Source organism: Sardina pilchardus, chromosome 10, assembly GCF_963854185.1.
Source record: "Sardina pilchardus chromosome 10, fSarPil1.1, whole genome shotgun sequence".
Lineage (NCBI taxonomy): Eukaryota > Metazoa > Chordata > Actinopteri > Clupeiformes > Clupeidae > Sardina > Sardina pilchardus.
Genome location: NC_085003.1, coordinates 16,902,293 through 16,924,893, shown reverse-complemented (window position 1 = coordinate 16,924,893; position 22,601 = coordinate 16,902,293). Strand labels below are relative to the sequence as shown.

General features: G+C 44.3%; 3 protein-coding genes across 4 annotated transcripts; all 3 read left to right on the top strand.

The window, feature by feature from the left end:
• Nucleotides 1–2,335: 2,335 nt before the first annotated feature.
• On the top strand, nucleotides 2,336–5,206 carry LOC134094477 (uncharacterized). The gene is made up of 13 exons (XM_062548003.1): nucleotides 2,336–2,419; nucleotides 2,541–2,639; nucleotides 2,733–2,780; nucleotides 2,897–2,977; nucleotides 3,059–3,185; nucleotides 3,277–3,566; nucleotides 3,714–3,766; nucleotides 3,987–4,056; nucleotides 4,194–4,280; nucleotides 4,449–4,547; nucleotides 4,626–4,709; nucleotides 4,800–4,910; nucleotides 5,040–5,206. Exons 1-13 carry the CDS (start codon nucleotides 2,336–2,338, stop codon nucleotides 5,178–5,180), a joined length of 1,374 nt encoding a protein of 457 aa, XP_062403987.1. The 3' UTR covers nucleotides 5,181–5,206.
• A 4,315-nt stretch (nucleotides 5,207–9,521) lies between these two features.
• utp15 (UTP15 small subunit processome component) lies at nucleotides 9,522–14,532 on the top strand. 2 transcript variants are annotated; one of them, XM_062548144.1, is made up of 13 exons: nucleotides 9,522–9,808; nucleotides 9,991–10,083; nucleotides 10,272–10,364; nucleotides 10,996–11,180; nucleotides 11,287–11,465; nucleotides 11,778–11,903; nucleotides 12,105–12,240; nucleotides 12,447–12,528; nucleotides 12,731–12,883; nucleotides 13,207–13,311; nucleotides 13,515–13,648; nucleotides 13,764–13,822; nucleotides 14,048–14,532. In XM_062548144.1, the coding sequence occupies exons 2-13, from the start codon at nucleotides 9,994–9,996 to the stop codon at nucleotides 14,278–14,280; spliced, it is 1,575 nt and encodes a 524-aa protein (XP_062404128.1). In that variant the 5' UTR covers nucleotides 9,522–9,808; nucleotides 9,991–9,993; the 3' UTR covers nucleotides 14,281–14,532. The 2 variants fall into 2 exon arrangements, with proteins under 2 accessions (XP_062404128.1, XP_062404127.1); XM_062548143.1 differs by having other exon boundaries at nucleotides 9,944–10,083.
• A 1,537-nt stretch (nucleotides 14,533–16,069) lies between these two features.
• On the top strand, nucleotides 16,070–22,289 carry calub (calumenin b). The gene is made up of 7 exons (XM_062547684.1): nucleotides 16,070–16,147; nucleotides 17,001–17,243; nucleotides 18,122–18,315; nucleotides 18,600–18,766; nucleotides 19,124–19,184; nucleotides 19,496–19,695; nucleotides 20,380–22,289. The coding sequence occupies exons 2-7, from the start codon at nucleotides 17,023–17,025 to the stop codon at nucleotides 20,482–20,484; spliced, it is 948 nt and encodes a 315-aa protein (XP_062403668.1). The 5' UTR covers nucleotides 16,070–16,147; nucleotides 17,001–17,022; the 3' UTR covers nucleotides 20,485–22,289.
• Nucleotides 22,290–22,601: the final 312 nt, after the last annotated feature.

Below are 22,601 nucleotides of genomic sequence, written 5' to 3'. Positions count from 1 at the left end.
ATCGCTACTTTTATAGCCTAAATGGCATCCAACTAGCTACAATCCACCTCCGTCATATGCTACAATGTTACTATGGTTCTGCACGTCTGTATTTCAGCTTGGATGCAACGTGACAGTTCATTTAAACTTCGCAACGAGTTTGGCGAATTAATATTCAAGTGTGATACGGGAACTACTTCAAAGGTAGCAGGTTATACGAAGTTAATGGCCACCCCATCAGCCAATCAGAGAAGAGAATTCCATTGTTGAGGGAGATAATGTTGTATTATTGCATGTGGATGTTGTTATGCTATGTATGCTACTTTTTGCTGACCAATACACGAACCTAAAACCGAGAAACGTACAAGTATTATTTAATTATATTCGGGCTGCGCGCGCTCCTGCTGATGAAAGAAGTGCGCACTGTGCACTCTTCCATATCCCCAAGCCTCATGCGCTCATATAATAGCCTTTCAGCTATGCGCGAGTGATTCCGACTAGGTTTTTCCTGGTCAGTGGCGCACTTACTTTCTTCATCCATATATTAGCGACTGGCGAGCTTTGCGCCGGACCACACCTGTTCTCTTCACTGACACGCCCGTTAGGGCGCAATATCATCTCCCATTTAGAGAACGTACATTTGCGCTGGAAAAATGAAGGATGCGCTCGCAGAGAATAGTAATTAAAGGTTGCGCCAGTCGCGAAAGTTCATTGCCCGGTTGGCATGATAGGGGCCAAAGAATGTGAGTGTTTTCTGTCACGTTGTTAGGCTGTTGGAAGCGGTCTATTGCGCTTGTAGGCTACAACTTGCGCTTGTTGCCTTTAGGTGAGCAAGAGCCTACATTTATTTGATTGTTATTTAGCCTAATAAATATTAAATTCATAGTGATTCAATTCCTTTATTTATTTACACGGTGCTTACTAAGTTGGCTATGGACAAGGAGCTCATGTGTGCTGCTCATTTATCTCCCGCCGCGCATACAGATTTACCTATGTCATGCCTATCCTGGCTGTCCTTTACATACTGCTTTTGCGACGTCCCATTATTTCGACATTGAGGTCTAATTAAATTCATGAACGCTTGTCTTTGCAAGCGTTATTCGTGTGTTAAAAGTATTATTTGTTTAATTGTTCAAGTTGGCTCTCTGAGAAACCATTAGGCTACGTGACCGAAGTGTCGGGAAACCGTCATGTCTAATAGCGGACCCTTTTAGTCGGGCTCGGATTCGGGCTCGGGCTCAGTAATTGCTTAATATGTCGGGCCGGGCCGGGTCGGGTTCAGGTCGGGTTAGGGCCTGATTGCCAGTGACTCGTTTTAGCTAATGAAACTGCAAAGATGCATTTAAAACGTTAAGCGACCTTTTTTTTATATACGTTTTAATATTGTAGTCATGCACTGCATTTGTTTTAATGTTTCCACTTTTCACGAAAGTGTTATGATAAGGATTCAGCCTAACAAGTGCATGATTAAAGATTCTTTAGCGGCAAAAATCATAGCACGCTAATGTTGCTCCAGAATCTTTGGTTACCAGCATCTTATGAAAATTATGACGTCAAGCCCTGGTAACAATCACTCTGTTGGAATCGGATTGTTTATCATTCCATGGAACTTTAATTTGACAAAGTACACATTCTTTGGTCAGTCTTTAGTTTCAGAATTTACAGGCGGATCATTGGGATTTTGTCCTCTTCAAATATCAAATTGCTAATAGCTAGCATAGACTTACTTGATGGCAAGCACAGGCTGCTTCAAACTTTCTTTCCGCCGACGAAAGAGGAAGGAGATCGGCACCCAGCCGAGTTTGAAACCGTCGAGGTTGGCAGCCAGGCTGGAGGGGATGCCGTCAAAGCCGAGGTGGGAACCCAGGCTTACTGGGAGACCGCAGAGGCTGACACTCAGGCCGATGGGACTGACAGTAAGATTTATAGCTGATTTCTAATGTAGGCTAGCTGCTTTAATCCATATGATTATAACGGTGTGTTATCATCTCTGTATACAATGTTGGTCTCAACAAAGGTTTTATTATTGTCTTGTAGTTGTCTTCCTCGGGATGGGATCCCAGATGGTAAGCATAGGCTAATTATTTAGGGTGCAGTCACTTTGTTTGATAGAACATTATACTAAAAGTAGGCTATACAATGTGTCCTTATACCTTACCTCCTTGCTGCAGGGTCTTCTGGATGTTCAGCATGGGCACGTGCTGCCATTCATGGTAAGCTATTTACAGCCTTGTCATGTCATTAGCATGGGTCTCTCCTATTGGTGACTTAAGTTCTCCACTGCTTTCGGCTTTTCAAGTTAAAAGACATTTTCAAGATAATTTGTACTGCCATACAGTATTATGTATATTACGTTATGGTATTGCAGACTCAGGAAGTCCAGAACACCCGCCAGACAGTGGGCTTTGAGCACTCGGAGTGGTTCTCCTGTGGTCCGAGGGTAAACAAGCAAACAATTAATATTTAGCATCGTTTAGACTAGGTTTTACCATCTCTGTGACTTTTTCGGTGTACCTCTCCACTTCTGTTCATCAGTTCACCAGTGTGTTTCTTTCATGTAGTGGGTGGAGGTGAAACTCTCCTGCATGGAGAGACTGGACAACTCGATGCAGAAGCAGTGGTGGCACCTGACCAACACTTTTTACATGGAGACCCCAGAGGTATTCTAAATAGCAACGACTTGTTGGTTTTTTTGAGTGTCAGTTATCTCTAACTCGTCAATGGTTAACACATTTCCACGTCAACCTTTCTAGGGAAGCCGCTACCAGTACGCTTCTGCGAAGTTCGTCACCTACATCCAGGTATAGCTACTTGGAGGTGTTTCTATATTCATGGATCTTCACCCCCTTTTAACATGTAATATGAGTGAATATACAGACTGTCAGTTGGTATGCAGACTGTTGTTTTCTTTTTCTAGCGGTACTGTGGCGGGATCATCCATGTCTCATCCCGCCTCGAGACGGAGGCCAACCTTCGCCTGGAGATGGATGGAGTCCAGGTACTTTTCTTGCTGTCAGCCATCTATTATTTACTAAATCGTATTTATTATTATTATCACATGGTGAATGGTCTTCTACAGATGGTCGAGATTTCCCAGTCATTCCAGGAAATGACCATCTCTGGAAATGGAAGGGTGTCCACCACGGAGCGGACTAAAACCATTCTTGTCCCTGCTCCTACCTTCCCTCCTCCCGAGCCTGCTTTTGGTGCCGGACCTGACGCTGCCTCTGGCCCTGAGGCCCCCGGGCCCAACACTGCTGCCGGACCTGACGCTGCCTCTGGCCCTGAGGCCCCCAGGCCCAATACTGCTGCCGGACCTGCCGCTGCCTCTGACTCTGACGCCCGTGGTCTCAACACTGATGCCAGACCTGACACCCATGGTCATGACGCTGCCAGTGGTCCTGGCATGCCTGGCTTTGGTCCTGTCCACTATGCTGATGCTGCTAATCTTCGTGCTGCCTGTGGCCCTGACACCGCTGGTCCTGGTGCTACTGGACAGGGCGACATCCATGGTCCTGATGCTGTCCATGGTGATGCTGCATGTGGTTCTGGTGCTGCTGGCCCTGGCAGCGCTGCTTACTCCTCTGGTACTCTGAGCTCTGCTCAGGTAATATGAAGCGCTCATGCTAGTGCTATTCCCCAACTTAAACCTGCAGAGTTTTCCGGTGATAAGCTGTTCTTGCTAGTGATTTCATCCTGTCATTCTCATGTGTTTTGACTGTTTGCTCTGGTAGGGGGATGGAGACAGCAACCTGCTGACTGAGGCCATGCAGGTTCCCTCCCTCTAGTAAGTAGGGTGCTTGTGAATTGGAAAAACACAACAAAGCCCACAAATCATGTGGTATGATGTAGCAGAATGGGATAATTTAAAGAGTTTAATTGAAAAACATGAACTTGGATACTGTTAGCTTTTTTAGCTAGCAGTCTTTCCCAGTGGAAAATCTGAACCACAAAGTTGCATATGATATTAGTCTCAATGTGACAGAGTTTTTATTTGTTTTTTACAGCCAGTTCTTCCTGCCCTCTGGTCTGGAGGACTTCTCTCTGAGGCTTAATGGCCTGAGACAAGCATTTGCTGTAAGTACTAATCCTTGACATTGATCATTTTGATCGGTCCTTCCTTGGTCTTGGTCGCCAATTTCTTGCACATGAGGTCTGAGGTTTCTCACCATTTAAACGTGTTGTTTGTTTGTATGTTTTAATGCTTTGATCAGGTCTTGCTCGTCGAGGAGCAGTACGCTAACTTCATCACCGTGGCAGGGAAGATGATCTTGCGCACTATGGCTGCTCTCAACGGACAGGTAGCATTCTTAGGTTGCATTAGTCTTACAGGAATAGATGTGACCTTGACATGCAACAATAAATCAGTCAATTGGCTGACTGAGTGCACATCTGAAATGTATGCCAGGCAAGACCAGAATTCACTGAACAGATGTTCTCTCCCCTCCCCTCTTTTCACTTTCCTCCAGGATGCTGGTGCATTTCAAGAGGCCTTTGACCAGCTAGTGGCCTTTGTCCAGACTCCTGGTAGTGCTCAGACCATTGAGAATGAGCTGCTGGAGGTTCAGGTATGTCAGGTTGCTGTACTCATCAGCTCACCTAAGTTAATGTCCTCATATAAATTAATTGATTTCTTTTGGTTTTAGATCCATCATGTCAACCTGCTGGACGTCATCTTTGAGATGGTGTTCTTTGGTGAGCTTCAGGGGACTCGTGCCAGGCTGGCCAGTGTGAGTTTTCCTCGACATCCGTTGCCCATATACTGTAGTCATTACACAGTCCTACCTAATTTACACCACTCTCTCTGTTCCCTTCTGTAGCGGGTTCAGGGTGGCTTCCTGGATCATCTGGTAAAAATTATCCATGCCTTCATGCCCCACCCATCCGAGGTGTGGCTACCTCAGGCAATACAATGCTGGGAGCTGCTGCGGGTAAATAGCCTCTTGACCAACCACCTCCTGGATGTAGTTTATGTATCAGTAGCCTTTTGGATTTTAGTAGCCCTTTGGATTTTTTAGAGCCTTTAATGTGCTCTCTTTATGTCTCCGGTCTGACCACAGGCTGACATGCTGGGTTTCCTGATGGAGGTCTTCTTCCTGGAGCGGAGTGTGTACAGCCGACCGCAGGACCTCTCAGACGGGCTCTTCAGCTGCCTGGAGCAGCGTGTAGACCAGCTGCTGAGCAGGATGACTGCCACCTAATATCCTGTTCTGTGATTTGGGTGAAACTTAAGGGGCTGATTTTTGCAAATTTAGGGGCTGTTTGGGGTAAATTTTAGGGGCTGAACGGGGTACCTTTTAGGGGCTGATTTGGATAGATTTTATGGGCTGGTTGGGGTACATTTTAGCGCAAATTTAAGAGGCTGTTTGGGGTAAATGTTAGGGGCTGATTCGGGTTTACCTTAGGGCTGATTGGGGTAAAAATTAGGAGCTCTTTAGGGCACCTGCACCGTACGCCAGCGACCCGGGTTCGATTCCCGCACCGTGGTCCTTTCCGGATCCCACCCTTGCTTTCTCTCCCATTCGCCTTCTGGCACTCTCCACAATCCTATCCAATAATAATAAAACCCCCCAAAAAATGTTCTTTAAAAAAAAAGACTTCAGGTGCTTATTGGGGTAAACTTAAGGGGTTTATTGGGGTAGATTTAAGGTGCTCATTGGGATCAACTTTAGAGCCTGATAAGTATAAATTTAAGGGGCTGATTGGGCTAAACCTTAGAGGCTGATTGGTATGAATTTAAGGGACTGATTGGGCTAAGCTTTAGGCGCTGATTTGGGGTAAACATTAGGGGCTGATTGGGGTACACTTCAGGTTCTAATTGAGCTAAACCTTACAGGCTGGTTGGAGTAAAGTGTAGGGGATGGTTGGGGTAGATGGAAGGGGCTGGTTGGAGTAAACTGTAGGGGATGGGTGGGGTAGATTTAAGGGGATGGTTGGGGTAAACATTAGGGGATGGGTGGGGTAGATTTAAGGGGATGTTTGGAGTTAACTTTAGGGGATGGTTGGGGTAGATTGAAGGAGCTGGTTGGAGTAAACTGTAGGGGATGGGTGGGGTAGATTTAAAGGGATGGTTGGAGTAAACTTTAGGGGATGGGTGAGGTAGATTTAAGGGGCTGGTTTGAGCAATCTTTAGGGATGGGTGGGGTAGATTTAAGGGGATGGTTGGGATACGTAACGTAAGGGACTATTTAGGGTAGATTTAAGAGACTGATTGGGGTAAATGTAAGGGGCTTAGGGTAGATTTAATTGGCTGGTTGGGGTAAACTTTAGCTGGGGTAGACTTAAAAGGGACTGATTAAGTTTAAGGGTTACAGTACACATAAGGGGCTAGATATAATATGATTAAGAATATTTTTAAAGAATGTTTTGAATGGTTGCATGATGTCCTTTGCTCTTCCCTAGTAAGAGATACTCTACCATCTTTTTATTTCTCTCCCTCTGTAGGCGGATTTTGTGCCATCCCGTAGGACCATTACGTGAAGACTTGGGAACACTCAGCTGCACAGCTTCTGTGGTCCAGGTACATTTAGGAGTGGACACATTCTTGGAATGGGGTATGGATGTAAGGTCAGACATTCAAACATTCAAATTGAGTGACCTCTGGGCCAGATCCTAATATAGAAATATGTTTATCATGTCAGATGTTGGAAGCACAAAACTAGCTTTGACTTTCTCATTGGTTGTAGCAGGGCACATATCTTGGCACATCAGAATTGAAAGTTGGTCGTAGTCAGAGGGTTTTGCTTACAATTGCATAGAATACTTGCTCTCAATTAATTACTGTACATACCGTAATGGGAAATATAGTTGACAACTGTTTCTTCTGCATGTTTTACATGTTGAAAGATCTTATTAGTTTCAGAATTTGCGGAGTCCTGACATATAATTAAAAAGAAAAATAGCTGAAATAGAAACAGTGTTTATTATGATGCCTTTGAGAGGCAGTGCTTTTGTTTGTTTTGTTTGTTTTTGACAGCAAAGTCTTCTGCTGCTTTGACTGAAGTTCCAGTGAAGCAGTGGAAGAGCTAAGTTCTGAACTGCAGAGTTGTCAGACTTAGTATTTATTTTTGCCTGCCTGTTACGTCAATTCAAGTCAATGTAATTGATTTACAAAGCTCCATTAACGATAGAGATGGTCTTATATAGCCCTTTTAGAGAGAGATGTTGCCATCATAATTTCTCAGAGAGAGCTCCTACCCAACCTCAAGGGGTGGAAGCATGTAGAGAAACACATTTTATAACACATTTTATTCTGTATCAGCCATGTGGGGCTATAACGATGCCAAGGTTTATTTGGACTGGTGGGGTTTCAGTAATAATAATCCCAGCTAAAAAATATTGAGAGGACAAAAACACTAGCCTGTATGACCACTCGCTTCCATGGTACAGCGGCCATAATAAAGTCACATAAGAGTCTTTATTATCCTATAAAGGATATTCTTCTTCACACATGTCATTCCATTCCATAAAAAGACAGCAGCATTTGATGTTCACATCACAGTCTCATACATACAGTATAACATATCACACATCACATATAACATATAACACATAATATGACACACCATACCCCCCCCCCCCCTCTAGTTCCCCTCCCTCCTCAACACAGTGCAAGCAGACTAATTTGTTGAAATAGAATAGAATAGAATCTAATAGAATTTGTTGAACAGACTAATACTGTTGAAATAAGCACCGTTCATGAAGTATTTATGTCTAATAACGGCCTGTTATAAATAAAAGAGACTACCCCTCTTGGTTATAAGTAGGCTATGGAAGTTTATTGGATAAGGCCTAACCTTTATTTATTTAAAGGAAATTGATAGCCCATTGCAATTTGCCACATAGCAGAAGGCTGGATTTCTTGCAGCAGCTGGTTAAACAACTGAACACATGAAAATTCAAACACTGAACACACTATGCTATATTCAAACATAGCATAATACCCTAGTTCTAATTAATGTATTTAATTTTAAGTCATCTCATGCCACAGGCTATACATGTGTTCTTTCTGTCTCTCCTATGTTCATGTTGTAGGCCTAAACTTTATTCGGCTGTGTCGACTTCATAGCCGCTGCCATTTCTGCTGACCACCAGATGTCACTGTGTTGTGTTCGATACTTTGATGCTTCAGATCATTTTGTCATCAGGCTTTGTTCACCCATCACTATACATAGATTTCTCGAAAACATGCGTGCGCACACAAGGGGCAGAAAGCACCATGAACAGCATTAAGCAGCTGCTCTCCGTGAAAAGATTAAAATGAATTTTAGTGCCGAAAACAGCACTATTCAAAATGACGATGGTTAGAGAATGTTCAGGAATGTAAAGTAATGCATATATTTGCCAGAAACCACCAAAACCGCCAAAAAGACGATGTTTTATAAATAATGAAAACGAACGACAAACTCTGAAATAAGCTCATACATGAGATGTTCTCATCATTTAGACAACAGTGGCATACAAAAAATGCCGATTATAGCTTACAGCAGCAGGTTATTAGGTTAACTTTATAACGTTATGACCGGCCATTCGGCGTCTTCTGCCCCGCGGCTGCGCGCGCATCTAGTTTTGTTAGTAAACAGGAAATCTGTCTATTAGGAGCTACTTTTAGCCGTAAAATTCTTTGTTAATACGGGCTCCGATCATTCAGAGCCAGAACTTTTAAAACAGGAGCTAGCTGTCACTGTCACACATCCCTTCGCCATTTGTTCAGAGGTGTTCATCACTTTTAATTGTCCCCCTGGAAACACTTCCGTTTCGTTGTGAGTTCGGTATATGTTTTCTGATTTGCATGTGTTTTGAGTTTCGGAGCGCGTTTCTGAATGTTTTCACGTTTTCTTCATGTGTTGTAAATTGGCAGCCCGTTTTTTAAATGTAAATGTATTTTCTGAATTTGCAGCACGTTTTCTAAATGATGTTCACGTGTTGTCAAATGAAGATGAAGATGTTTTCCTAAGTTGTTTGTGTTTTGTCTATTTGCACATGTTTTGTTGATTTGCATGTATTGTCATAAGTTGCACGTCGTTTGCACCTGTCGGGCAATGAGAAGGCAGACAAGTTCACAAAAATAAGCACTTAAATCAGAGCAAGTAGAAGTACAGGTTTCACTTAGCAAATGAAAATTTAAAACACGACAGGAGGAAAACTGGTTCACCAGGCTAAAACTAGGACATACAGGACTGAACAGTGGCCTACACATAATAGGGAAATATGAGCTTGGAATGTACTCACACTATAGAGAAATAGAAACCATGAAGCATTTACTTCGAACATGCAGTAGGTTACTCTGAAGAGAGAGAACAACTTAATATATAAGAGGGTATAAAGAACTCAGTTACATAGAACAATCTATTGAGTCTACCTGGAAAACAGTCCACAACCAAAACAGTGATTTTCTGAGAGAGTCATAAGCCTTTTTATTTGTTTATTTACTTTTACTTATTTACTGACGTCCTAATGTGGTCACACCTCAGTCCAGTAGATGGCGGTAAAACACTGAACTCGCAAATCACAGAAGAACCAGAAGCAGAAGAAATCGGAAAGCGGAAGTCGTCATAGGCAGTAATGGCTGCGCCGTGTCCTGCATTTTAGCAACGTGATTTTACCCATTCCGCACTTTTTAGGCCTTGAAACTAAACAGTACGGCCAAAGTAATGTAGGAATTACTGTTACATACGAAATGCGAATTGGATGATTATCCCCTGCGGAAAGCTCTAGCAGATTGTATTTTGGTGCCAATTTAGTCGAAACTTTCTTCGGAAGCACGGTGAATCATTAGCTGTTACCCAGTCCTCTGTGTCAGTGGTAGTCCCGTACCTCATTGCAGAAGGTAAGAACGCGCATCTAGCAACATATCTGAAAAAAGCTGTGTTGGCCATAATTAGTTACGCGATACAAGTCAGGTATGGATCAGTATTTCAGTTAACGTTGTGTCGGGCTGTCTTTATAATTATCATCTCTTCAGTGTCTCCTATCCATCCGTGTGCTTGTTTATGTGCATTGACGGGTCAGGCAATGGCGTCCTTCAGACCCACGAAAATCCCTGTGGTCCAGCAGCTTGGAGAGAAAGTCACAGAGGATACTCGCTACTGGAAGAGTTTCAAAGTAAGAAAACATGACGGCTTAACTTGGACTTGTGTGTGTGTGTGTGTGTGTGTGTGTGTGTGTGTGTGTGTGTGTGTGTGTGTGTGTGTGTGTGTGTGTGTGTGTGTGTGTGTGTGTGTGTGTGTGTGTGTGTGTGTGTGTGTGTGTGTGTGTGTGTGTGTTAAAGTCTGTTCTGATTTCCCCTTCAGACCACAGTGCAGGTGAAGGAGTTTGGTGCCATCACAAAGATTGACTTCTCTCCTCTGCCACCTCACAACTATGCAGTTACTGCTTCAACCAGAGTAAGCACTCGTTTGTTCTGTCCCTCATGGACATTCTCTTTCACCCTCTCTTTGCCATAGACATACATGCAACTTTTATAGAATTATGAGACTATATTTGAGACAGGCAAAGGGTGAGGATTAGAATAAGGTATGATTAGTCTTATGTATACTGTAGGTTTAGCCCAAAATATAAACAGGGCTGTTGATGAATGATAAATATTTGATGAGTCCACAGTACTGATCTTGAGACAGCAGGGCTTTTAAGATTTATGCCATGTAGGCGCCATTGTATCCAGAAAAGACTATTACAGGGCAGATGACAAAATGGACGAGCAACAATATTACTTATTAGTTAAATAGACTATGTACTAATTCTAGCAGGTCATATTTGATCATATTGTATCAGGTAGACATGTACTTGACCATACACTGATGAGAGAGAGGATGACGCATGCTAATGTCCTTACACACCCATGCAGTCACTGATTCGACGTGTGTGTGTGTGTGTGTGTGTGTGTGTGTGTGTGTGTGTGTGTGTGTGTGTGTGTGTGTGTGTGTGTGTGTGTGTGTGTGTGTGTGTGTGTGTGTGTGTGTGTGTGTGTGTGTGTGTGTGTGTGTGTGTGTGTGTGTGTGTGTGTGTATACTGCAGGTTCAGATATATGGGCCCCACTCCCAGGAACCCCAACGGAGTTTCACTCGTTTCAAAAGCACAGCGTACGGCGGTTGTTTCCGTGGCGATGGCCAGCTGCTGGTTACCGGTAGCGAGGAGGGTCTGATCCGTTTGTTTGATGTAAGCGGACGTGTGGCCCTCCGCCAGTACTCTGGACACAACAAGTAAGTGTGTGTGTGTGTGTGTGTGTCTGAGTAATGGTATTTTGGGGAACTTTCCTCATTCCTTTATCCTGTCCTAACCCCACTCCCACCCTCTTTTTTTCTCCAGGGCAGTGAGGGTGACATCATTTCTGTCGGATGGCTTCCGCGTCGCATCGGGCTCTGATGACCTCACGTGCCGCGTGTGGGACGTGGCGACGGCGCAGGAGCTTCTCAGCTTCAGCGAGCACACAGACTACATCCGTGCTCTCGCCACCAGCACCCGTAACCCTGACCTCATCATCACCGGTACGCAACACCAACACCACCTTTATCATAATCACTGTGATGATAATGCCATTCATTATCAACATCGCCATCATTATGATGATAATCCCGGTCATCAACATCATAGTCTCAATCACCATTTGTCAACATTCACCTTTAGCCACTATTTAAATTTTCATCTGATTTCAACTTTCGTAATTTGACTTCCCTGTGGGAACTGTTGTTTCCGTTCTTTTTTTTTGTTTAGATGAATGGTAAAGTAGTCTGTTGAAGCTGTTAGTTGTCAGTGTTGATGACTGTTGCCGTGGTTTTGGTGTTGTCTTTGATCTGCAGGTGCCTATGACCACACGGTGCGTGTGTATGATGCCCGGCAGGAGAAGTGTGTGATGAGCATGGATCACGGACAGCCTGTGGAGAGTGTGTTACTCTACCCCTCGGATGGGCTCCTCGTGTCCACAGGTGTGTCTGTGTGTGTGTGTTAGTGTGTCAGTCAGTCTACCTTTGTCCACTCTTGTATGTCAGACTAGTTTGTGTTCACTAGTCTTTGTGCATTTTGCATTTATTGGCTTGTTATGTTCACTGGTCCGTTTGTGTATGATTGCTCAAAAGCTTAAAATCCTCATTGTGTGTGTGTGTGTGTGTGTGTGTGTGCATGGGCAGGTGGGCGTTATGTGAAGGTTTGGGACATGCTTAAAGGTGGACAAGAGCTTGTGTCTCTGAAGAACCATCACAAGACAGTCACATGTGTTTGTATGAGTGCGCAGTCCAACCGCCTACTCACAGGATCACTTGACAGGTAAGTTTGTGTGTGTGTGTGACTGTGTGTGAGAGAGAGAGAGCGCGAGCAAGAACGTGTGTGTGTGTGCATGGAAATGGTAATAAGTGCATTTTTGGTAATGAATGATCTTTCTCATCAAAAACCAGTAACATCTGAAAATGTTTCAGATACTGCTGTTGCTGTACTTGCATATCTATTTGATTTTTGGATCTTCTGTCTTGTAGGCATGTGAAGGTGTATAACTCCTCCTATAAGGTGGTCCACAGCTTTGAATATGCTGCTTCAATTCTCAGTATGGCCATTTCAGTAAGTGTATTCATTTGTACACATTTATATGCAAAGGAATTAATCTGTTTGCAGAAACTCTAAGACTCGGTATAACAACACACGCATGTAGTACCTACACTTTAAGGACGGAAAACGTATAATGTTTATAAAATGTTCATGTGGTGTTTTCCAGCAAACTAATTTAATGTGTGTGTGTGTGTGTGTGTGTGTGCTGTGGCAGCCAGATGATGGTGTCCTGGCTGTGGGGATGACAAATGGAGTCCTTAGTGTGCGCCACAGGAAGTCGTCAGAAGAGAAACAGGAAGCAGACAAGAAGAGGCGGGGCCCAGCTTACCGAGTGTTTGTCAAAGGCCGAAATTACGTCCCCAAACAGGTAGTGTTTCCATGGCAATTTTTGAAAGTGTAGTATGAATTTAACAAAAAGCTTGCATAGAGATCATTGACTTGTAAAAGTGTTTAATGTCTCTTTTTTTATTGACCTTTTTTTTTAAATTGTCTTTTTGTAGAATCAGAATGATACATTAGTATTTCTTACCATTGAAAGCTCAACATTGTTTACTTTGGAGTGTGTGTGAGTGTGGAACCTACATGGTTGTCTCGGTCATCTGATGTTCAGAGTGAAATGCACTGAAGCCACATAATGACCTCTAATTCCCCCCTACCCCTTCTCCTCCTTGTCCTCCTCCTCTGTCTCAGGATGACTTCCTGGTGAAGAAGTCTGCTGCCCTGCAGTATCTCAGCAAACATGACAAACACCTCAAGGGCTTTGCCGTGACAAAAGCACTCGACTCTGCAATGGAGGTGTGTGTGTGTGTGTGTGTGTGTGTACTAGTGTGTACTAGTGTGTACTAGATGTGCACTAGATGTGCATATAATCCTTTGGCTGCATTTCATTTACTTCATGTGCGTGACTCCTCCAAGAAGTGTTTTGTTTTAATATATATGTGTATGGTGTGTAAATCTTCAGTCAAGCTCATACTTGTGTGTGTGTGTGTGTGTTACAGCTGTCGTTACGCAAAAACAAGCCAGAGGTGTGTGTAGGTGTGCTGCTTGAACTAGAGCGGAGAGGAACCCTGCAGAATGCTTTGTCAGGTCGAGATGAGAAGAGCCTTGTTTCACTGCAGAAGTTTCTGCTTAAGTACGTGGAACACACACACACACACACACACACACACACACACACACACACACACACACACACACACAGCCTGAAGAAAATGCCTCTCATGCTCCTCTGTCTCCTCTGTCACCAGGTTCATCACTAATCCACAGTTTTCTCCCATTCTGCACAAAGTGGCTGACATGGTCATAGGTAAGTGTATGCCAAAATGTAAATTTATTTCTTTACTATTATAGTTGGTTTAGATTTTGTTTCAATTGTGGTGACTTTACTGCAGTACTTTTAGAGAAGGGTGTAACAGGTGTGCGTGTGTGTGTGTGTGTGTGTGTGTGTGTGTGTGTGTGTGTGTGCGCGTGTGTGTGTGTGTGTGTGTGCGCGTGTGTGTGTGTGTGTGCGCCCTCTCCCTCTGTTCCTCAGACATCTACCAGTCGGTGGTGTGTGAGTCGGCGGTGGTGGAGCGCTTGTTCCAGGAGCTGCTGGACTGTGTGTCGCGGGAGGTGGACTACCAGCGGGACCTGATGCAGGTGCTGGGGATGCTGGACACTCTCTTCGCCTCCTCGACGCCACGCTCCAGAGCCACAACCTCCATCAGCCCAGTCTCGCTCATGGCCACGCCGCAAGGGACAGAGCCCCAAATGCAGCCCGCATGATGGACCACGATCCTCTCTGCCCTGGTCATGTGACCATTCTGTGGACTATGAGTGAGTGAGAGAGAGAGGCAGGGAGAGTGTGATGCCGTGGCAATAGAGGAGGAGTCCTTTGGCTTTGCTATTGAATGGTCATGCTGCCCTATAATGCCTACCACTGTACATGTGTATGTATGTGTGTACGTACATGCAGACGTTTTTTGTGTGTGCGTGTACATGGTTCGTTTTTCTAAAAATAAATCAGGTTCTTTCTCATCTCTTGTGCCCGCGTTCATTTCCTCTTTACTGGAGTTGTATCCCAGGAGCATCAGCATCAACAGGGCATCAGGTCCATGCAGACATGGATTGGATGGAGTTTGGTGTGGATGAACTTGACTGGCCTGGACAGAGTGCTGACCTCAACCCAATAGAGCACCTTTGGGATGAATTAGAGCACAGTATGAGAGCCAGTCTCCTCGTCCAGCATCAGTCTGTGACTTCACAAATGCGCTTCTGAAAGGACGGTTAGAAATGCCCATAAACACACTGTGGAGAGCATTCACAGAAGAGTTGAAGCTGTTATAGCTGCAAATTGTGGACCAATGTCATATCAAACCCTTTGGATTAAGAATAGGATGTGACTGAAGTTCATATGGGGTTCAAGGCAGGTGACCCAATACTTTTGGCAATATAGTGAAAAAATCACTTATGATGCACTGTAATACTGATTACACCCGATATCTGATGGGCAAAACCTGTTTTTGTGTGCCTCTGTGTGAAAAATATGCTTAACACTTCACCCACAAGTTCGTCCTTCCACAGCAACATGAAAATGGAGAAGGCAAACTAAATTTAGGGTCACATGATAGGATAGGATGGTTGCCAGGATACAGAAGGTGGCTCATCTTACCCCACACTCCCTTGCATTAAGTCACATGACACCCCAGGGGGGATGTGACGCTCGAAACCGATGTCTCAAGTCAGTGTCGAACTTTCTAAGAACAAAGTGTTTCGAAACCGCCTTGCCAAGACCACTGCTTCAAAATATTGTTCAAAACACCCATGTCATGTGACCAAGACTAAGTGAACTTTCGGTGCATTTCACCAGTGTCAGCAGCAAACTGTTATGCCCTCTGGGCACAGACATGAAAATGCCCCCCCGCCCACCTGAAGTTATGAGCAATGTTAGGAGCTGTGTGGCTGGGTGGCATGGACCCCAATGACTTCTGGCGAGTTCTGTGAAAAGCAATGGACAGATTGAGACTTACAAACATGACATAACCATCAACAGATTTAAGCCATTGTGCTGTGAAAAAAAGATGCCAATTACAAAGCAAGATTATTACACATAGTGTGATCTGTGACTTATTTGACTGAAGGGCCCCAAGCCAATTAGTTTGAACGTTTGTTTCACAGAGCCTCGCTATGCTCATCCCTACAACCCAGCACACCGTGGGCTGAAAGAAAAAAACATTAGAGAAGCTTTTGGCTCGTAGACACAGCGAGAAACGTTTTTGTGTGGTGAAATTCCATGGGTGCATTCATTGAAAGTTACGCAAGTAACGCAATGTGGTCCGATTGAAGAAGATACTTTAAGATGGGCTGACCAACTCGCAACAAAACACAGATTTGTGAATGGAGATAGTTTAGCTGCCTGCTTTTACACATGGCTTGAGGACGTGGCGGATCCCAACCAATTCGATAACTCTACTCTACTGAAGTGGACCAATGGAACTGTGACATTACATAGGCGAGAAGGTGGGATTTAGCTAGTGCCCTAAATTCCTATTGGCCAGTATGTTATTGCAGCACAGGAAATCGATGGCACAAGTAGGGCGGGTGTCCGGATAGACGCGACTGAAGCGAAATTATTCTACAAAGAAACCGGCCGGTAAGTATCCTCTTAGGGTACTTTACTCAGTAAAGTATCTATTTCTGACAAGTTCATAAATGTACATATTTACCAGTGTAGGCCTACATCATGCTTCCACTCCTTTTATCTGTGTTGCAGCCTAATTGTGCGTCCAGCGGCTGAAAGTAGAAATTAATGTCATCACTAATTGATGGATAGGTTATCATCGCTAACTGAAGTTGTTAGAGTTCGGGTGTCACTTTAGGCAGAGTTGCTTTTTTCAATACGGCGTTATTCGTAGATTTTAGATTAACACAGAGCAAATTGAGTTTGTTGAATAGAAATAGGAGCTCTAATTTATTCTCAGGCTCTCGAACTTGACTTTAGTAAAGTAGTTGCGAAAATGCAGGTCTCTCTTTGACCCGAACCGCAGCCCGCTGTGCCAACTTTGCCACATTGTTACAAAAACTCACGCCTAGTTGATACAGATTCTTTCGATCAGCTAGTTTCTGAAATAATGTTTACTTTAGCTCCAAACTGTGCTGGAAGCGGAAACACTCGCAGAATTGTTATACTGTATTTAAAGGTCGAGTGTCATTGTTGAGTTAGGAAGATGACTAGGCTACTGGACGTGCTGTCTATGAATTTCGTAGTTATTATTAGGAAATGTGGATTACCGTCCCTAGGATCCCTTCTCGGAAACTAGATGAGTTTCTTATGCAACTCTTTGCGTTGCCTCTTGGAGGCAGAGTTGACCAGTGTGTGAGTTGTCTACAGTTGTATTGGGTGAATTACTGTGTAGCTGCACTGATTGTCCAGTTGATCCAGCAGCAGTAGCCTACTGTTTAAGATGTACTCATATGCCTCCTCTCTCCCTCTATTTTTCTTTCAGGGTCTAGAGTGTGTGTGAAGACATGGAACTGCGTGTGCTTTTGGTGTGTGTGGGAGTGTGTTTAGGGCTGGGCAGTAGTAAGCCCATGGAGAAGAAAGACCGCGTGCATCAAGACTCGCCGCTTAGCAACCTAGACCATGACGATGGCGAGAACTTTGACTATGATCACGAAGCATTCCTGGGACAGGAGGAGGCCAAGACATTTGATCAGCTAACGCCAGAGGAGAGCAAAGAGAGACTGGGGTACACACAAACACACTCACTCACTCACACACACACACACACACACACACACACACACACACACACTCTCTCACTCTCAAAACACACACACTCACACTCTCTCTCTCACTCACACCCACACACAATGACATTCACACTCTTATTTGTTGTAAATATTTGTTTGCCAAAAATATATTTCTTGTGCACACACACACACACACATCCTCAGTTTCAATCTGCTGTGGCCTACTGGTTAGTGCTTCGGGCTTATAACCAAAGGGTTGCGAGTTTGATCCCCGACCAGTAGGAAAAATGTGGGTGGGGAAGTGGTTGAGCACTCCCATGCCCACATCCATGGCTGAAGTGCCCTTGAGCAAGGCACCTAAACCCTCACTTGTCCCGGATTCACAGACTCAAAGACTTTGGTGCGTGTTCTCACAAAATTCGCATCAATGCAGACTTCACCTAAGGGAGTTACCCACAGTTCAAAGTGTTGTGACGTTTACCGCGGAGACCATAGGAAAATCCGGAAATTACAAACAACAGCACGACACACGTGCATGGCGCAAGTGTCAGGAACGTCTCTGTTATTAAACATCACCAAGGTACATGTGATCTCATGAAGTACCGTCCCAATCCCATTTATACCTTAAGTCTGTGAGTCTTGAGTCTTGAGTCCTTAGTCCTTAGTCCTCAGGGCTGACTTTGGGATTCAGCCATTGCTTCCCGAACGCCGCTGTAAGCAGGAAGCTCACTGCTTTGGGTTAGTGTGTGTGCTTCACCTCACTGTGTGTTCACTGTGTGCTGTGTGTTTCACTAATTAATGGATCATGCATTTATGCTTATACTTTTGTCTATCTGTGCCCCTCTCCCCACTCCCTCCCTCACTGTCTCTTCAGTATGATAGTTGAGCGTATGGATGAGGACGGTGATGGCTTTGTGTCAGTGGAGGAGATGAAGAAGTGGATCAAGCACGCTCAGAAGCGCTGGATCTACCAGGACGTGGACAGGCAGTGGCAGGGTCACGACCTCAATGGAGACAATCACGTCACCTGGGAAGAGTACAAGAATGCCACCTATGGTTATATCCTGGGTAAGTGTGTGTGTGTGTATGGATACATTTTGGGTATGTGTTGGTGTGTGTGTGTATACATTCTGGGTATGCGTGTATGTATTCACCTACAGTATGGCTACATTCTGTGTGTGTACTGCATGTGTCTGTGTGTATTCATCCATCTGGATGCATTCTGTGTATGTACACTATGTGTGTGTGTGTGTGTGTGTGTGTGTGTGTGTGTGTGTGTGTGTGTGTGTGTGTGTGTGTGCATATGTCTTCAACTTATTATACATTCTTTGTGTGTGTGTGTGTGTGTGTAGATGAACAGGACCCTGAGGATGGTTTCAGCTACAGGCAGATGATGAACCGCGACGAGCGTCGCTTTAAGTTGGCAGATAAAGACGGAGATCAGAAGGCTGACAAAGAGGAGTTCACCGCCTTCCTCCACCCAGAGGAGTACGACTACATGAAGGACATCGTAGTCATTGTGAGACACACACACACACACACACACACACACACACACACACACACACACACAAAGAGAATGCAAATTTGCTATATCAATGTGTAAACATCGGCTAATAGTTGGGAAATTATGGTAGTTTAGTTTATACATGCACACACGCGGCCTTGAAGATGACAACATGAGACATCATAGTCATCATGCATACATTCACACACACTCACACATGCAAAGATATAAACTGATCATTGCCTTCCAGTACCAGTGCAGGGATCACCATAGTCAGCTGAAACTTAAAAACACACACACACACACACACACAGTACTCATATTTGGACCCTTTATATTAATCCACTCTCTTTTGTGTTCACTGTGTAGGAGACTATGGAAGATATTGACAAGAATGGAGATGGATTTATTGATCTGAATGAGTATATAGGTGAGTTTGTGCATATTATGCATATACGTACATGTGTGTGCATCTGTGTATCTTTGTGTCCTTGTATCTCTGCATGCAGTTGTGCTGTCTGTGTGTGCTTGTACGTCTTCTACAAGCCTGATAGAGTTCAGGCGTGGTGCCTGAATTCAGGCTTGAGCTCGGCCATACGATGTCAAGAAATGCTATTCTCTACAGTATATTGTCATTGAATGTATGTGATCATTTCAGGCACAGATCATTTCCTGTCTATCAGCCCTGCTTCTACATTTGTGTGTATGTGTGTGTTTACGTGTATGTGTGTTTGTGTCCAGGTGACATGTACAACCAGGACGGCGACGCGAATGAGCCAGAGTGGGTTCGCACCGAGCGCCAGCAGTTCACCGACTTCAGGGACAAAAACAAAGATGGCCGCATGGACCGCGAGGAGACTCGCGACTGGATCCTTCCGTCCGACTACGACCATGCAGAAGCTGAGGCCAAACACCTGGTTTATGAGTCAGACACAGACCAGGTGTGTGTGTGTGTGTGTGTGTGTGTGTGTGTGTGTGTGTGTGTGTGTGTGTGTGTGTGTGTGTGTGTGTGTGTGTGTGTGTGTGTGTGTGTGTGTGTGTGTGTGTGTGTGTGTGTGTGTGTGTGTGTGTGTGTGTGTGTGTGTGTGTGTGTGTGTGTGTGTGTGTGTGTGTGTGTGTGTGTGTGTGTGTGTGTGTGTGTGTGTGTGTGTGTGTGTGTGTGTGTGTGTGTGTGTGTGTGTGTGTGTGTGTGTGTGTGTGTGGCTTATTTTTCTGTGGCGCATGCTTTTATTTTGGTACGAGAATGAGACGAAAAGGAGGGTGGGTCTTCTAACCCAACTTACATTACTCTGAGTTTTCATCTTACTTACCTCAGTGAAATATTGCAGTCCGTTTCTATAAAAACCCATATTTTGAAGGTGGCAATTTACCACTTGAAACACTGAATGAAAGATGGAGAAGAGACCGACAGATAGAGAGATACAGATAAACAGAAAGAAGGAGAGGCACATACAGTAAATGAATAGAATGAGTGATGTAGAAAAGGAATCATCAAGAGGGAGAGAAAGAAGGAACAAGCCCTAACCAATGGTGATACACTGAACTCAGTAATAACTTCCTGATAAGTGGGGAGATTATGTGGAACATTTGTTTATTTAACTGTTTGTTTGTTTGTTTGTGTTTAGGATGGACAACTGACGAAGGAAGAGATTGTGCAGAAGTATGACCTGTTTGTGGGAAGTCAGGCCACTGACTTTGGAGAGGCCTTGGTCCGACACGATGAGTTCTAAACAAACAAACCAACACACCTGTCCACAAACACTGAGTGTAGGAGATATTTAGTGTGCGCCGCGTGTGAGAAAGCACCTGTGAGATTGTTTTTTTTATATATATCAAGTTGACTGTATTTGTGTGTGTGTGTGTGTGTGTGCGTGCTGTTGAGTGAGTCACAAATGAGAGAGAATGTGTGTCTGTGTATGTGTGTGTGTGTTTGTGTGAGAGAGAGAGCATGCTTGTGTGTGTGTTTGCTTGTGACTGTATGTAAACCTGCAGGGAGCACCTCTTGTGTTATTCCTAAGGATTCACCAACACACTGGCCTCACCCCAGCGTGTCTACCCAGAGCAGTGAGAAACAGCACACCGTCATAAACACGGCATAGCAGCTCCAGTAACACAGCCCACAACAGCTGTGCAAGCCTGTTAGAAACACGACACAGTAGCTCACAAGGCATCTATTAACACAGCTCACCAATGGCACACAGTGGTCGTTAGCAATATGGAACAGCTGTGAGTGGCTCTTGTGACGGTCACACGTCAGCTGTATAGCACCAGTAACAAAGGATTGATGGAAGACTGGTGCAAGGGTTCATGTGTGACTTATATGTGATGTGATGAGCCATCTGGCGATGTTTAGGTGGCTAATCACCATCTAGCTAATGTATACTGGTAGGAGAGGCGAATCACTAATGTAAGTCAGGGCTGAAGTAGCTAGTTGGAGGATTCGGAGTGAGTGCTCACCTGGTATCGCCGCACCCTTAGCACTACAGCGCTGCTGGGTTTACCAAACTAATGTATTTTAATGAACGAGTTGCAATTGAAAATCCCATGCTGCGGAAAGATACACTAACCTTTAAGAGGCCACGAGTCTACAGGGCTGTGTGATGACGACGAGTCTCTCGGTGTGCCTGTTGTCCTAATGCTCGGTGTGGCTCCTGTGAAGCTCTTAGGAATGCTGAATGCACTGTTTCCCCTCATCCTATGGACTGATTGTTTGGACTGGTTGTTGTTGTCGCCATGGACACTGATTTTTTTGTTTTTTGTTTGTTTAAGAAGCAGAACACCATGTCTTCCGTGCCTCTATTTGCATTGTTGTTATTGTTGTTGTTTTTATTGTTGTTTGTTTCTTGACTGATTTTGTTTTTTGTACCCTTCTTTTAAAAATATTATTTCGTAATGTCTGTATGCCACTACAGCAGTCCCTGTGCATGTATACGGTGTGAGGGGCGTATCATAATTTAATGTCATTTAGCAGTCATGTCAGCAAACTTTTTTTTACCCATGATAGCATTTAGTGTGTTTATATTTACTATACCAACCTTGTTTAGTATGACATCACCGGTGATCACCTAACAGTCATTATTAATCTGTGACTGTGTGCTGTATATTATATAGGATATTTGCCTTTTGACTTGCCCTATGAACAAATCCCTGTATGTGTGTATTAACTATTGAGTGTGCCAGTATTGTGCCTGGCTGCCTTACTATGGGACAAGACTGTTGTGCGTTTGGGAGTTTTTGAAGTTTTGATTTCCTGAAAGACGGGACTTGTATGTGTGTTTGTGTCTAGTGGGAGTTTTCCAGCCATGAACACCACTCTTATCACACAGCCACACACACTCATCCCCTGGTCCTAATGTTCTGGGTCTTATACCGTCAAGAAGTGTTAGTTGCATGTGACTACACAGACCATGAAGGAAGCAGAATTCTGGCCATACCCCCAGGAATGGCCCCTAAAGACAATGAGGATGGGAGGGGACTTCAGTGTTTCTCTCTAAGCCTGTCTTCCACTCACACAATAAATCAGTTTGAAGAGTCACAGTGTCTTTGTTTTCGCAGATTTCTCGATAGATTTGTTGGTGAGAATATTTTTGGTACAGCGTTGCACACTCCGTATAAGAAAAGCTGATTGATACACTAATCCCTGCCACTGATGTTGATTGTACTTGAGTCCACAGAGGGATGCCCAATCCAGAATCCTTTTTTTCCAGTGATGCCATTCATTTTTTGTTTTGTTTTTCCTCTTACCACTTTTGACCTCTGCATCTACTGTGGGTTGTACGCTTCATGCCTTAGTGTGTCTGGAAGAAGTAGGAGAGAAGACTGGCTGCACCATCAACGTCAGTGCAGC

Bases quoted from the DNA above. Each gene is read 5' to 3' on its own strand.
- LOC134094477 (XM_062548003.1), top strand. From the start codon at position 2,336: ATGGTATTGCAGACTCAGGAAGTCCAGAACACCCGCCAGACAGTGGGC. The intron at 3,186-3,276 runs GTGCCGGACCTG...TGAGGCCCCCAG, and splicing joins TCCTCCCGAGCCTGCTTTTG to GCCCAATACTGCTGCCGGAC. The intron at 3,767-3,986 runs GTAAGTAGGGTG...TGTTTTTTACAG, and splicing joins ATGCAGGTTCCCTCCCTCTA to CCAGTTCTTCCTGCCCTCTG.
- utp15 (XM_062548144.1), top strand. From the start codon at position 9,994: ATGGCGTCCTTCAGACCCACGAAAATCCCTGTGGTCCAGCAGCTTGGA. The intron at 10,084-10,271 runs GTAAGAAAACAT...TTTCCCCTTCAG, and splicing joins GCTACTGGAAGAGTTTCAAA to ACCACAGTGCAGGTGAAGGA. The intron at 11,181-11,286 runs GTAAGTGTGTGT...TTTTTTCTCCAG, and splicing joins CAGTACTCTGGACACAACAA to GGCAGTGAGGGTGACATCAT.
- calub (XM_062547684.1), top strand. From the start codon at position 17,023: ATGGAACTGCGTGTGCTTTTGGTGTGTGTGGGAGTGTGTTTAGGGCTG. The intron at 17,244-18,121 runs GTACACACAAAC...CTGTCTCTTCAG, and splicing joins GAGAGCAAAGAGAGACTGGG to TATGATAGTTGAGCGTATGG. The intron at 18,767-19,123 runs GTGAGACACACA...TTCACTGTGTAG, and splicing joins TGAAGGACATCGTAGTCATT to GAGACTATGGAAGATATTGA.